Source organism: Phocoena sinus, chromosome 15 (genome assembly GCF_008692025.1).
Source record: "Phocoena sinus isolate mPhoSin1 chromosome 15, mPhoSin1.pri, whole genome shotgun sequence".
Taxonomy (NCBI): domain Eukaryota; kingdom Metazoa; phylum Chordata; class Mammalia; order Artiodactyla; family Phocoenidae; genus Phocoena; species Phocoena sinus.
Window position 1 is genome coordinate 16,619,540 of NC_045777.1, and position 14,489 is coordinate 16,634,028.

Consider the following 14,489-nt stretch of genomic DNA (forward strand, 5'->3'; position numbering starts at 1 on the left):
CACTCACACCTTCCCTGCCTTCATTCAGGTCCTTGTTCCTTCTCTGCCAGCCTCCTAACTGGCTCCAGATTGCCCTCTCCCTTCCATCTTCTGCACTCACAGATCTGACTATGCCCAAGGCTGCTGGACCCTCTACAAGGGCTCTCCGTGGCTTTTCGAAGAAAGTTTGAGTTCCTAGGCTCTATACGGGAGGCCCTGCTTGGGTCTGCTCCTCCCCACTTCTCCAGGGTGGCTCCCAGCCCGGGGTGGTGTGCTTAGAAACGCTCGCCACGGCCTTCTGGATTTAATTCTCTGTCTCTCACATTCTGTCTCAGTGTCCTATATACTTTTTTAGAGCAGAGACTATGCCTGACTCATCTTTGTATCCTTAGTGCCTGGTGTATAACGGGTTCTGAAAAGCTGGTTTTAAATGACTAGATGAACTCAGCAGTACTTTTTTTTTTTAATGACAGGAAAATCATACATATTATTCATTAGATAAAAGAGAAGAGCTTACCATGATTTTGCTGTTTTCTTCTTTATCCAAATATTGGTCACTGAACATGTGACATGAGCCAAGCACTGCCAGTTTCCCACCTTGGTTCTGTTGATGACAAAGCAGTGTCAGATATTCAGATCCCAAAATGTACCACGTGCATTTCAGTCCCCAAACACTTATTACAACCATGTGAGCAAATGTCTTATATACTGAGAAATGCCAATTCACATGGGTATTTTAATGGTCTAGAAATGTCAATTATGATAACAACTATATTCCAGCCTGCTTCTCAATTTAGACACTTCTATACCCTTCAATTTGACATTAATAGAAAGCAGTGTGAATTCATTCGACAGTATTTTCCCATTGTTAGTGAAATTATAAATGAATATCATAATCTTAAAGGAAAAAACAGACAAATCCATAGATAATCTATAAAGATTTAGACATTTATGAATACCAAAAAACAGTATTTAAGATCCAAACAGAAAACTAAGCCACAAGCATGAAAAATTCACAAAAGAAACAACTGGTTAATAATAAAAAATTTAATATTAGTAATTTTTAAAAATCAAAACAAAGTATTTTTTCCTCAGATTAATAAGAAAAACATGACTACAAACAGTGTTGGTCAGGTTTAGTGAAGTAACTTCTTTGACACAACGTTGCTGAAACTGTCAACAAATGCAACAAAGCAGTATAAAATATACCAAACACTCTGCACAACTTTATAGTCATAATCACAAAAGATTAGAAACAAATCCAAATGTCCACCCACAGAAATATGGTTAAGAATAATGGAACCTCCCCCAGTTGTTAAATTATATATTAGAAAGGTTTCTCAATAATACGGGAAAATGCTTCTGTCATAACATTAGGCTAAAAGAAAAGTGTACCATCAGTTGTACAGCTATTGGAGTTTAAAGCCTGTGAGGCAAGTAAACAAAAATGAGGCACAAGCAAAAGTGGGAGAAAATGATCAAAACGTCAGCCTGGGCTGCCTCAGAGTACTGCATCTCTGCATTTAAAATTTTTCTGCAATGAGCATATATTATTTTTGTAATGAGAAAAAAAACAGTGCAATATTAAAAACACAAAATGAAATCAGATTTTCTAGCAACATCGCATACAGAGAACAGGCACAACTGCAACCACGCTGGGAAAGAATGACACCTAAGCAGAGTTGTTGAGCTACAAATGCACAAATTCTGTAAATAGAACAAAATTTGCAAAACAAACTCTGACCTGTCCCACATTAAAAGCAAATGCTTCAGAGGAAAAATAATACGATTACTATACCATAACCACTGCAAACAGATAGGTTACTGAGAATAGGAAGTGAATTGGGTGGAATTCTATAGAAATAGCCGGGACGTGACTAAATGAACTGGGCCGCGATTTGAATCCCTGTAGGTGAGTAAACACCTAGACCTCTACTCACAGTCAGATTTATAGTATCTTTTCCTTAGTATACAGTTGACCCTTGAACAACATGGGTTTGAACGGCATGGGCCACTTACTAGCGAATTTTTTCAATAGTAAAGAGTACTGTACCGCACATGGGTTTGAACTGCATGGGCCACTTACTAGCGAATTTTTTCAATAGTAAAGAGTACTGTACCGCACAATCCGTGGCTGGTTGAACTCGCAGATGCACACCGCATATACAGAGGACTGACTCTGTAACACACGATTTTCCACTGTGCAGAGGGCTGGCACCTCAAACCCCTGCACTGCTCAAGAGTCAACTGTATTTTCTTTTCCCTACCTCATTTATTTCAAATAGATTATACATCGTCTTTTAATCCTTTTATTCTGTCCTGACTGATTCTACCATTGTCTTCAGCTTCCTTTACCAGCATCTGTCTATAATTTGTTCCAATTATTTAATTATAAGAGTATGTCTACTCAAGGACCAATTTGCTCCTTCAATGTTAATGAGTCTATCCCAGTAAACCAAAGACCTAGAAAGGACCATGATAAGCTCAAGGAAGGCAATGGCCCTGGGCAAGGAGGCAGAACGCCCCCGGTGCTAGCCTGGCGCTGCTATGGGTTCCAGATGGAGCCTCTCCCTGGGATCACTGCTTCATCTCACCAACAAGAGTGACAGGCAACAACCTCTCTGAAAGATTGTGTTTATAAGGCAGGACTGAAAGCCTATCAGGAGGAGAAAATGGGCTTTAAATAGCTAGGCAATGAGCACATGATAATCTCATGCATTCTAGAAGAATCACCACACTTAGCACAGAATTCTGTACCCAACAGATGCTCCATATAAATCCACTGATTAAGCCAGGTAAAATCTCTGTGCACAGTTAGAAAATCAAATAATTACAACAGTTCTAGTATTATACTGCCAGAGGCCCCTTAAGATGGTGTCTCATTACTTTTGTGCCTATAAACAGCCATTTAATGTAAACAGTTATTTCCACGTCTTGAATCATTTAACAACACGTTAATTTGGTTTTTTTTGGCCGTGCCGTGGGGCATGCGGGATCTTAGTTCCCGGACCAGGGATCGAACCTGTGCCCCTTGCAGTGGAAGCACAGAGTCTTAATCACTAGACCACCAGGGAAGTCCAATAACAGTTTAATTTTAAAACAGTATTTCCTGCTGTTTAGGAGAGACTAACTACCATTAATAGCTATACCAATTTTGTCTAAATCTCATCTTTCAAACACAGCGTAGACATTTATTTACTTCCTAATAAAAATGACGTCAGAGCTTTTAAATATGAGAGGGAAAAGTAATACTTAGGTCCCACAAAGAAAAACAGAATCATGTGTAGCTAGAGACATGCAAGTCTCTGGAGAAAAACTGAGAGGTCAGCTGGTGAATTCCAAGTCTTGGTAGACAGATGAAGGTGAATTCAGCAAACATGAATTCAAAGGCCGTGGATACGTGGGGTGATAATGAGGACGGCTGTGTCCTCTGGGACCACCTGTTCCCACATTTTGTGGGGTTTCCAGGATGAGAACTGAACAACTAGTCTTCTGGTATGTCTTCCTGGGATGCACTAAAATACCAGCAGCACAATTCTGTGCACTGTGGTACAGTTGCTAACTCGACCTTTCTCTGAATGGATTCTCTTACACTGAGGGTGAGAGCTGGTAGTCAGAGACAGTTATACTACAGTGGCCTCATGCTACAGTGGAAAGGCTTTGGATCTAGAATAAGAGCTAGGTGTAGTCTTGATTCCATCAATGACTGGACAATCCACTGTTTCCCCATAAGTAAAAGGTAGTTCATTGAAATCCTACTTCACAGGACTATTGTGAAGACCAATGAGAAAATATGGGAGTTCCCTGGTGGTCCAGTGTTTAGGACTCCAAGCTTCCACTGCAGGGGGCATGAGTTCAATAGCTGGTCGGGGAACTAAGATCCCACATAGTGGCGCAGCCAAAGAAAAAAAGAGAAAATATATGAAACCCCATGGAAACTAAAGTAGTTCTTACTATTTCAGTAATAAAAATTACATATCCACCCTTATCTAAGAAAGGCTGTACCTTCGAGTGATAGAAAGCCAGGATGGGTCTGTTAAGTGGGAAACAGACAGAGCCTGTGGACAGAACAGCCACTGCTGGTTTCATGACACTCAATGTGGCACCAAAAGGATAGACAAAGGTGAGAGCCCTGAAAGAAATAAAGAAATATTCAAGGTTTTTTTTTAATGAATAAAAATTTTTTGAAGGTAATCTCAGTGTTTCTTGAGCAAGTCACAAACAAACAGAAAATATTCTATAAGCTTTGGTTTGTTAACTTAAAATTAGTATCACTCTAGCTACAGGTTTAATAAAGCATTTTAAGAAATGTGAGTATAAATTAACAATTTACAATCGTACGTGTAAATGACTGTAACTAGAAGAACTAAAGTAGCCCCAACAGAGGAAGAGGAAGAAGAGGGGGCCTCATCTAAGAACTGAACCAGAGCTATACATGAGCCTGCCCTGTGTAACAATGTCTTAGATGTAAATACTTTCCTCTCCCTTATAAATTTGACTGATGTTATCTCTAAGAATGAGTATCTGTCATCAGAAGGGTATGCTACCTGTTGAGAGCTTCTATCAAGAGAGGCATATATTTATCTCACATTGGACACTTTTACACAGACCTGCTTTGGAGTCCCTCCTCTACTCTCCACTGTCCTAGCAAAGACTGCGAGTGTCTTGAGTGAATCAGTACTTGGGGCAATGTACTCCTAGAAAGGGTGTGGGATGGAGGGGATAAGGGTGGGGTGCAGACCTAGAGGAGGTCAACCCCTGCAGGAGGGGCTAGGGTTTTAGTGAAAGAAAAACGGAGCTCTGCAAAGGTATTTGTTTGAAGGAAGTGTCCTCAGAAAGGAAAGAAACGAGAATCTTAAAACCAAAGCATACAACTGGAAACCAGGGCAGGGGGGAGGGGGAATGGGCAGAGGGAATACCCATGAAAAGTTCCTTATGAAGATTTTAATTTTCCTTTCTCTTAGACCATTCTTTTTAGCTTAAGTTTTAAATTATTTCCTTCCAGTGTTAGTTTTCCCCATCCCTTCAGTAAAGTCTCACCTACCGCTATGACTTCTGTGTCTCATCATGGTTGAGAAGTGGTACCTGCCCCATGTTCCCCATTCTCCTCCTTCCGCCCCTACCCCAGTAGTATCCCAGTAAGGGGGGTGCAGCCCATGATTTCCAGGACAAGAACAGAAAAAAATGAGCAATTGCCAAGGAGGAAGAAAAGGTAAGTGGGAGAAATAGTTCTGTGGATGTCAGGGCACATTCTTCCCCACACCTTCCCCAAATGCACTCAAGGGAGATAATTCTTAAGGAGGAAGGTAGAATGATTATATGACAGAAATTGTCAAGCTATTATTTACACTCCTCTATTTCTTTTATTATTACTAAGAAATCAATCAGACTGACATTTTGATAAGACTTTAAGCATAAGGTTAAACACCCACCCCCAAAACAAATACAGGAGTTTTTCTAACCAAGTGTGAGTGAGTAAGATTAGCTGGGAGAGTATATTCCTGGAAGAGGGAGCAGATATGTGAAGGCCCTAAGGTGAGACAGAGCTTGGCATACTTACGGAATTAGAACAAAGTCAGTGCGGCTACGGCTGAGTAAGAGAAGGAAAAAGGGACATGATAAAAAATGGGGCTAAATGAGAGCTTGAGACTCCATTAGGTCAAGATATTTCAAAGCACAAAGCAGGACTACTTATCCCACCTCAAAGCCTCCCAAGACACTGTGCTGCTTCCGGGATGACCCAGGAAATTAACAACCTGCCATCTGCCCTTCACGACAACTACTGAGGAAGTAATGATGGTCACATCACAGGTAAGGTACAATGCCCTCTACCTTACAGAGCACTTCCACACGTACTGCCACACTGGAGTTTCCCAAGAACTTTGTAAGATTAATACTGTCCCCATTACACAGATATGGCAACTGAAGCTAAGAGTTACTTTGCCCTGGGTCACGCTGCAAGTAAGGCATGAAGTCAGGAACTTCTAAATCCTTCTAACTCCAAGTCCACAGTTCTTTCACTTATTCACCAAGAATCAGATTGTGATTCTTGAATGTCAAAAATGTCAACTTATGATATATGTTGCTATACATTTTCCTCTTTATGACTTTACCTTGGTTTCATACTAAGAAAGGTCTTTTGTACTCTAAGATTACAAAACATTCACCTATAGTTTCTTTTAGTGCTTTTTATGGTTTCATTTTTAATATTTAAAGATTTAATCCATCTGAAATATATTTTGGGGCGTGGCATGAAAATGGAAATGTTTTTCCAAATGATTAGCCAAAATTATACCAGGGCTTCCCTGGTGGCACAGTGGTTGAGAGTCCACCTGCCAATGCAGGGGACATGGGTTCGTGCCCCGGTCCGGGAAGATCCCACATGCCGCAGAGCGGCTGGGCCCGTGAGCCATGGCCACTGAGCCTGCGCGTCTGGAGCCTGTGCTCCGCAACAGGAAAGGCCACACAGTGAGAGGGCCACGTACAGCAAAAAAAAAAAAAAAAAAAAAATCATACCATTCATTCCCCAATAATTTGAAATGTCACTTTAACTATAAACTAATAACCCCTACCTTCCACATATTTTGGATCTGATTCTAATTTTTAAATTTATTTTTCACTATTTCTGTATTAGTATCACATTATTCTAACTACTAGAGCTTTGTAATATGCTTTAATTATACAAAAACATTCAACTTCTATGGGGCAAAATACCCCAAAGTAAAAAGGTAAACTGGGAAAAACATTTGCAACACATGGAGGTCTTATAAGTGAATAAGAAAGACAAACCACCAATAGAAAAACAGGCAAAAAAGCAGTGAGCAGGAAATTCACAGAATAAATACAATCAGCCAGTAGACTTTAAAAGCCATCCCATTCATAATAATCAAAGAATTGGGGCTTCCCTGGTGGCGCAGTGGTTAAGAATCCGCCTGCCAACGCAGGGGACATGGGTTTGAGCCCTGGCCCAGGAAGATCCCACATACCGCGGAGCAACTAATCCCGTGCACCACAACTACTGAGCCTGCGCTCTAGAGCCCACGTGCCTAGAGCCTGTGCTCCCAACAAGAGAAGCCACCGCAATGAGAAGCCCGCGCACCGCAACGGAGAGTAGCCCCCGCTCTCCGCAACTAGAGAAAGCCCACGAACAGCAACGAAGACCCAACGTAGCCAAAAATAAAATAAATAAATGTATTAAAAAAAAGAAAAAAGAATTGCAAGTTAAAATAAAGTGGTATCATTTTCAACAGAATATTCCATGCTGGCAAGAGAGGGAAAAGGGGCACGTTCATAGGGACTGTAAATGTTACAAAAGCCTGGAGGGTGACTTGGCAATGCATCACATTTGGTAATGCTAAGAATCTGGCCTACTAAGATATTAGCATTAAGTGCACAAATTGTACATACAAAGACGTTCACTTTGTGCTTCGTTATTTATGATAATATAAAACTGTTTATAATAACAGTAAGGAAAAGAAGTTAAGAGTACAGGCCCTAGAGCAGACTGCCTAGGTTTGAAACTCAGTTCTGACACTTACTAGTCAAGTGAGCTTGGGCAATTAAACTGTTATCTTGTCAACAACCTTATAGGTTGTTGTGAGGATTAAATGAGGTAATAATACATGCCTGTGACACAGTAAGTGCTCAATGAATGTTAGGTGTTATTATTAAACCAAAATATTATAAACTACCTAAATGTTCAATAATAGGAGATTGAGTAGATTAGGATACATCTAGTTTAATCCAGTCATAAAAAGGATAAAGTACCTAACTCTATTTTTATATATGAAAAAAAATTTAAAAATCTGAATACCTTTTTTATTTTTCTGGCCACACAGTGCGGCATGCAGGATCTTAGTTCCCTGACCAGGGATTGAACTCATGCCCCCTGCAGTGGAAGCACGGAGTCCTAACCGCTGGACCGCCAGGGAATTCCCGAAAAAAATCTAAATACTGTTAAGAAGGATTATCTTTGGGGAGAGGGGCATGGATTTACGCCAGAGGACTTCTATTTTCTTCCTTTTGAACTGATCAATCTGGTTTTTGGTGAGAATTACTTTTGTAATCAGAAATGAAAATGCTTCGCTTTGAAAAAGAAAACTCTTCAAATGGCAAATACGTCCTCTTCAGGTGGCCTCAGAAAACACTCACTGGGCATTGTTTCCACTGCTCTCTTCTTCAATGATCCCAGGCACTGCCTTCCCTGCAGCTCGGCTAATTTCCCTTGAAGAAAAAAATTAAAATCTAGTAAACAAAAAAATTTAGGAATTTCACAATCCATTCATTAATAGTAACTATGAATTAGATAAAAGTACTGTGCAGACTTGTTCAAAATACCATTCTTAAAAATCAAATAAAGGTACTCCTACACACCTACAGCTCTTTTGGGAAGCCTGCAAAAGTGAACATGAAAATATAAGAATCAGTTCCTCTTTCTTGAGTCCTGAGGGAAAGGTCCATATATGTACTAGACCCGCATTCTAGTCCTGTGTTCTAGACTCTCTATCTTCAGACCGAGCAGAGTACCTGGCAAGTTCAAGTGTGGAATGAATCATTTGGAATATAGGGAAAAGCTCCCAGAAGGCCCCTGTTGTTGCCCCCTCATGCATTCATTTCTCACTTTCTCAAATCTCTTATGTATTAGGATCCAATGGATGAGAAAAAACTGACTTCATCCTAGGTTCCAGGGGTGGAGAATATGACATAACTGTGCCACCAGGGCATTCTATGCCTTCTGTCACAGCAAACCCCAGGTCTACTATTGCTGGGAATGCTGGGACCAAGGCATATGCTCTTGCCCTAAATGGTGTGGCATGAGGATACAGATTTGGGAACTGTTAAAACTAGTCAGCTCCCCCACAACAGGAGAGCAGAGCCAAGAGAACTGCAGAGAAATGGAACTGGAGCCCTGATGACCTTATGAATATTACAGTCAATCCATACCCAAAGCCTGCCCTAGTTCTCGACTTTTCAATGACATGAATCAATAAAGTCTCTGTATTGTTTAATCCCATCCAAATAGGGTTTTCTTTACTTGCAACTGAATATATCCTAATCGTCAAAAAGGTGATGTGGAGTAAGCTTTCAAAAGATAGGAGGAATGTAATTTGATGGATGAGAAGTAATATAATAAAATAAACTATGATATAATAAAATTTTTAGAAAAGGCAAGAAAGGAAAAAGGGCCAGAGAAAAGAATGTGTGAGAGGGAGAAGGGAAGAGTCATGTAGGAAAGGGGAGAGTCACTGGCAAAGTCATTTCTGTTTTCAATATGCTTACCTATTCAAGACTCCATTGGAAACTAGAGCTTCTTTAGGATGGAAATACTTATAATATACATTTCTAACCACAGCATCTTTAAGGGAAAAAGAGAGGAAGGCATTTCTTAGATTAGAAGTAAGTTTGATATTATAGACACATACAAACTTTGACCTGAAAGGAATCCTGGAACTATATTCCAATCTCTCTCATTTTATAAATGCAAGAAGCCTAGCACTAGAAAATTCAGACTGCCAGTGAGGCCAGAATCCTGGACCATGCACCCTCACAGCCCAGGGCTTTTTCCATTGTACTACTAGGCCCAGAGGACTACAATATAAATAATAAACAGGAAATTACTGCCTCTATTAAAACAACAATAATAATTACCGTTATTAACCATGATTCCATATTCTTCTAGGAGAAAGTTAATGTTGGTGTCAAATCTGGATTCCCCACCCTCTCCTAGCATTACAAGGATATCTCCACCGCCATCAAGGTACTTCTTCAGGACTTCAAACTACACAAAGAAAAAGAAACAATCTATGAATATACCTTGAAGACTCTTATCCAAACTACTATGAATAAGACCTTAACTAGGGACTTCCCTGGTGGCAGAGTGGTTAAGAATCTGCCTGCCAATGCAGGGGACACGGGTTCGAGCCCTGGTCCGAGAAGATCCCACATGCCACGGAGCAACTAAGCCCATGCGCCGCAACTACTGACACCGCACGCCACGACTACTGAAGCCCGTGTGCCCTAGAGCCCGTGCTCTGCAACAAGAGAAGCCACCGCAATGAGAAGCCTGTGCACCGCAATGAAGAGCAGCCCTCACCTGCTGCAACTAGAGAAAGCCCGCACGCAGCAACGAAGACCCAACACAGCCAAAAAAAAAAAAAAAAGGCCTTAACTAGATGAAAAAGAAACAACTTCAAATCTATAAAGGCACTTAAACGTAAATCTATATTAAGATAATATAAAATTTACTCTCTGTGTAGGATTTCCACACTTGTCTTTAGTATAAAGCTCCAAAATACTCAAACTGAAATGACATTTTCCAAGTTGACTATCTGGACAGCAAACTAAAAGTGGAAAACTATTAGCTAAAGGAAGCTCACAGGTCTCCTCCAATCAGCAGCATCCCTGGTCTTTACCTACTAGATGCTAGTTGTACCTACCCTCTCTGGACAATCAAAAATGTCTCCAGATGTTGCCAAATGTCCCCGGGGGTTGGGGGAGGGGGTGTGAAGTGAGCAAAACCATCCCTGTTTGAAAACTACTGATAGAGATCATACCTCTTCCTCACTGCCAGCCAAGGATATCAGGATAAAGGCATTTCATACCATCTCTCAGGGACAAATTCTGTTCAAGTCACTGACTGATCAAACCACATAAGAAAGGCATGCTGTCTACCTATCTCTTGGAAAGCTCTCTTGCTTTCACAAAGCTGGGGAGAGAAGAAAATCTAGGGCTGATTTTGTTGACCTAGCCTAAGAACACCTGGGGTGGGCGGTCTAGACCAACAGTCTCTCAACTTTCTTCAAGCACCCCATTAGGAAAAAATTTGAATGTGCGCTCCAATATGTATAGAAAGTATGTATATTTATATCATTACAAAATACGCTCCCCAGGGAATTCCCTGGCAGTCCAGTGGTTAGGACTCGCGCTTTCACTGCCGAGGGCCCGGGTTCAATCCCTGGTTGGGAACTAAGATCTTGCAAGCCGCACGGCGTGGCCAAAAACAAAAACTCCCCAAAAGGACCTTTTTAAGGATGATAAAGATATGAATAATTTCCTTCTGGCACCCCAGTGGTTCATCACACGCATCCCACTTGGGAAACCACTGTCCCAAAGCAGCTCTGCTACAGCATGGCCCTCTTCCTCTTGCACACAACCTGGATTTGCTTCTCTCCCCCAACCCCCTAAATATAGAAAATACAGGGCAACAGTTAACATCGCCAAGATGGCTTGCTCCCAAATGAGACAAAACTTCACTGATTCTGGACTCCACACAACAGGCTGTCCCATTCATGGTGATTCTGTATACTTAGATTTACAGTTAGCCTTTGTTTCAAGATGGCAAATGTAAAGAAGTGTTCTAACTGTATGTAAGTTCAAGGATTAACACACTAAAACATACATATTCTTCTAGAGTATATATGCCCATACATTTACAATTTGAAATTCATATTTTTTTAAATAAATCATCTCCCTTTAATATAGTTAGAGCATCAACTTTTTGTTTAAACGGTGATGAGTTATATTATCTATGCTTTTCAATTCAGTATGATAAAGGGGCATTTGTAATAAGGTGGCCCTTGATCTGACGGGGTTGGGAAGCATGGCGTGGGCTGCTGGAGATAACTGAATACCACCACTAAGCGAGTGCGATGAGCCCGTGGAGGTGAGGTGGGAAACAGGGGAAGACTCTGAATTCAGCCTCGCCTCTAGCTTGATTCTTGCAACTAATGTCAGACATATGATGTCTGTCCTGTCACAGAAGTTTCTGGAGGACAACATCAAAGAGGGATTACATAGCCCTTGAGGTGTGAACTGACCCTTTACGAGTCCTCAGAGACCAGCAACGATAACCAGGAAAGCGGTGATCTCTGCCCTGGATGAAGACCTCTGCTGACCACTACGATCAGCCCAGTGGAAGCATAAAAACACAAGAGGATGTTTGTTCTTAGGCAGAAGCTAAACACTTTTCTCCCTTTCCTTCCCGCCTCACTCCAACTCGAAAGAGAAAACATGGTGCCGGGGCTGGTCTGGTGAGAGAACATTAGGCTAAAGTTCCAAAGAACAAAATCTGCCTCTCAAGGAACCCTTGTCTTTTGGAAGCCACTTCCCATCCCTGAAAGCCTGAAAAAAGGTTTGGCCTGGCGCTCATCTCCTCTTGGAAAAAGGCCCAGGCGTGGGTCTCTGGCCCTTTCTCTGGATGCCCCGGCTTTCCTGAGGCTGCTTGCTCCTTGGCCCAGATGGGGACACCTCTCTTTCCTCCCTAGCTGGAGAAGGGAGGTGGAAGAGAAACTATCAGAGTGTGGGACCAAAGCCCAACAGTATTCCTTTGCAGGCCACTGCCCGCTGTGTGTACCTTCCGAGGGGTCTCATGGGGTAGGAGTGGCTGGTCACCTCCACATTCCCGATGATAATCCCTGCTCCTCCTCTCAATTAACCTGATTAAATAGTTATGTCTCCCTCCATGCCCCTCCCAGATGAGAGGGTGGCCTTGCAGTCAGGTTGAGAAAAAAAAGGACGACAGGGGCTTCCCTGGTGGCGCAGTGGTTGAGAATCTGCCTGTTAATGCAGGGGACACGGGTTCGAGCCCTGGTCTGGGAAGATCCCGCATGCCGCAGAGCAACTAGGCCCGTGAGCCGCAACTACTGAGCCTGCGCATCTAGAGCCTGTGCTCTGCAACAAGAGAGGCCGCGATAGTGAGGGGCCCACGCACTGCGATGAAGAGTGGCCCCCGCTTGCCGCAACTAGAGAAAGCCCTCGCACAGAAACGAAGGCCCAACGCAGCAAAAATTAATTAATTAATTAATAAACTCCTACCCCCAACATCTAAAAAAAAAGGACAACAGGAATGCTCCCCTGTGGACCCCTCCCCGTGGCCTCACCCAAAGTAAGAGAAGGAGACCTTGGACACCTAAGTCTAAGGACCACACCGGCCCCACCCTGCCTCTACTCCCTCCGTCCTCCCCACAACCCTCCCTGAACACCAAGCACTTCCAAGTCTCTGTGAGAAAGGCTCTTGCTATGTTCCGGGTTTTCTGCTTTTTTAACTGTGGTAAAATATACATAATATACAATCTACCCTCTTAACTACTTTTAAGTGTACAGTTCAGTAAAGTACATTCACAATGTTGTACAAACAATCTACAGAACTCTTCACCTTGCAAAACAAAACCTTCATACCCATTACAAAATAACTCCGTCTCCCTCCTCCCCCTAGGTCCTGGCAACTACCACTTTAACTTTCTATGAATTTGATTACCCTAGGTACACCATATGAATGGTACCATACAGTGTTTGCCCTTTTGAAACTGGCTTATTTCACTTTGCATAATGTCCTCAAGATTCATGCATGTCGCGGCAAGTACCGGAACTGCCTTCTTTCTTAAGACTGAATAATAATTCATTGACGTATTGATCCCATTTTATTTATCATCTGTTGGTGGACACCTGCGTTGCTTCTACCTTTTGGCTACTGTGAATAATGCTGTGATGAACATGGGTGTACAAACACCTCTTTGAGATGCTGCTTTCCATTCTTTTGACTATATATATCCAGAAGTGGGATTGCTGGATCATATAATTCTATTATTAATTTTTTGAGGAACCGCCATACTGTTTTCCATAGTGGCTGCACCATTTTACCTTTCCACCAATAGTGCACAAGGGTTCCCATTTCTCCACATCTTTGCCAATACTTGTTATTTATTTATTACTATTTTTGCGGTACACGGGCCTCTCACTGTTGTGGCCTCTTCCGTTGTGGAGCCGCTCCGCAGTACGTGGGATCTTCCCGGACCGGGGCACAAACCCGTGTCCCCTGCATCGGCAGGCGGACTCTCAGCCACTGCGCCATCAGGGAAGCCCAACACTTGTTATTTTTGTTTGGGTTTTACACTTAACGATTCTTTGTCTGTCCATGAAACAGAATAAAAAACAGTTTAATTTTAAATGGAATTTTCCTATTTTTAAAGCAAAAACATGGCAAAGAAGTATGGTTAATATTGAGTTAGCCTGCGCTATGTGTCTGGCACTTATCATGCATTAACTCAGTTAATCATCACAACTCCATGATGAAGAAAGAGATGAAGTGACCACCTTAAGGCAGTCAAGTGGTGAAGAGGGATTTAAGCCCGGGATTTCAGAGCCCATGCTCCTAACTACCTCACTACATTTCTTCTTTATGGATATTTCTTACCTCAGCTGCAGTAAATTTTTCCCTTGGCCCCGCTGTAATCCACAGCTTCACTCCAGTTAGCTTCTCAGATGTAATTTCATCTTTTAAGCTAGAAATATGATTTTAAAAGCAAGTGTTAGATCCATTATTTAAACCAATTTATGAGCTATTTTAGTGTCTAGACTGTATGGAATCAGAGGCTACAGAGGCACAGGAATGAAGGGATTTAGAGGTACCTGGTCTAGCCTCTCTCCCAAAGTGAGAATCCCCTCTAATAGGTCTGCCCCAGTCATCAGCCTGTGCTCAAGCACTACCTATAAGCCAAGGTGTCCAAATTAAA

The 14,489-nt window shown here is 42.0% G+C and overlaps 1 protein-coding gene across 7 annotated transcripts in view; it reads right to left on the reverse strand.

Annotated features, from left to right (window-relative positions):
* The window catches only part of IFT52 (intraflagellar transport 52), a 35,366-nt gene that overhangs the window by 17,389 nt on the left and 3,488 nt on the right, over window positions 1–14,489 (reverse strand). For 4 of the 7 annotated variants that reach the window (XR_004345706.1, XM_032604516.1, XM_032604517.1 and 1 more), the window contains 7 exons: window positions 14,171–14,258; window positions 9,628–9,757; window positions 9,259–9,334; window positions 8,131–8,202; window positions 5,540–5,569; window positions 3,985–4,111; window positions 497–583 (listed from right to left, as the gene is read on the reverse strand). Coding sequence is in view for 6 of the 7 variants with exons in the window: in XM_032604516.1 (XP_032460407.1) it covers window positions 497–583; window positions 3,985–4,111; window positions 5,540–5,569; window positions 8,131–8,202; window positions 9,259–9,334; window positions 9,628–9,757; window positions 14,171–14,258 (610 nt within the window). In the remaining variant the exon portion in view is untranslated. Of the gene's footprint in view, window positions 1–496; window positions 584–3,984; window positions 4,112–5,539; window positions 5,570–8,130; window positions 8,203–9,258; window positions 9,335–9,627; window positions 9,758–14,170; window positions 14,259–14,489 lie in introns of those variants that run through there. The other 3 variants (XM_032604518.1, XM_032604519.1, XM_032604521.1) reach the window with 2 other exon arrangements.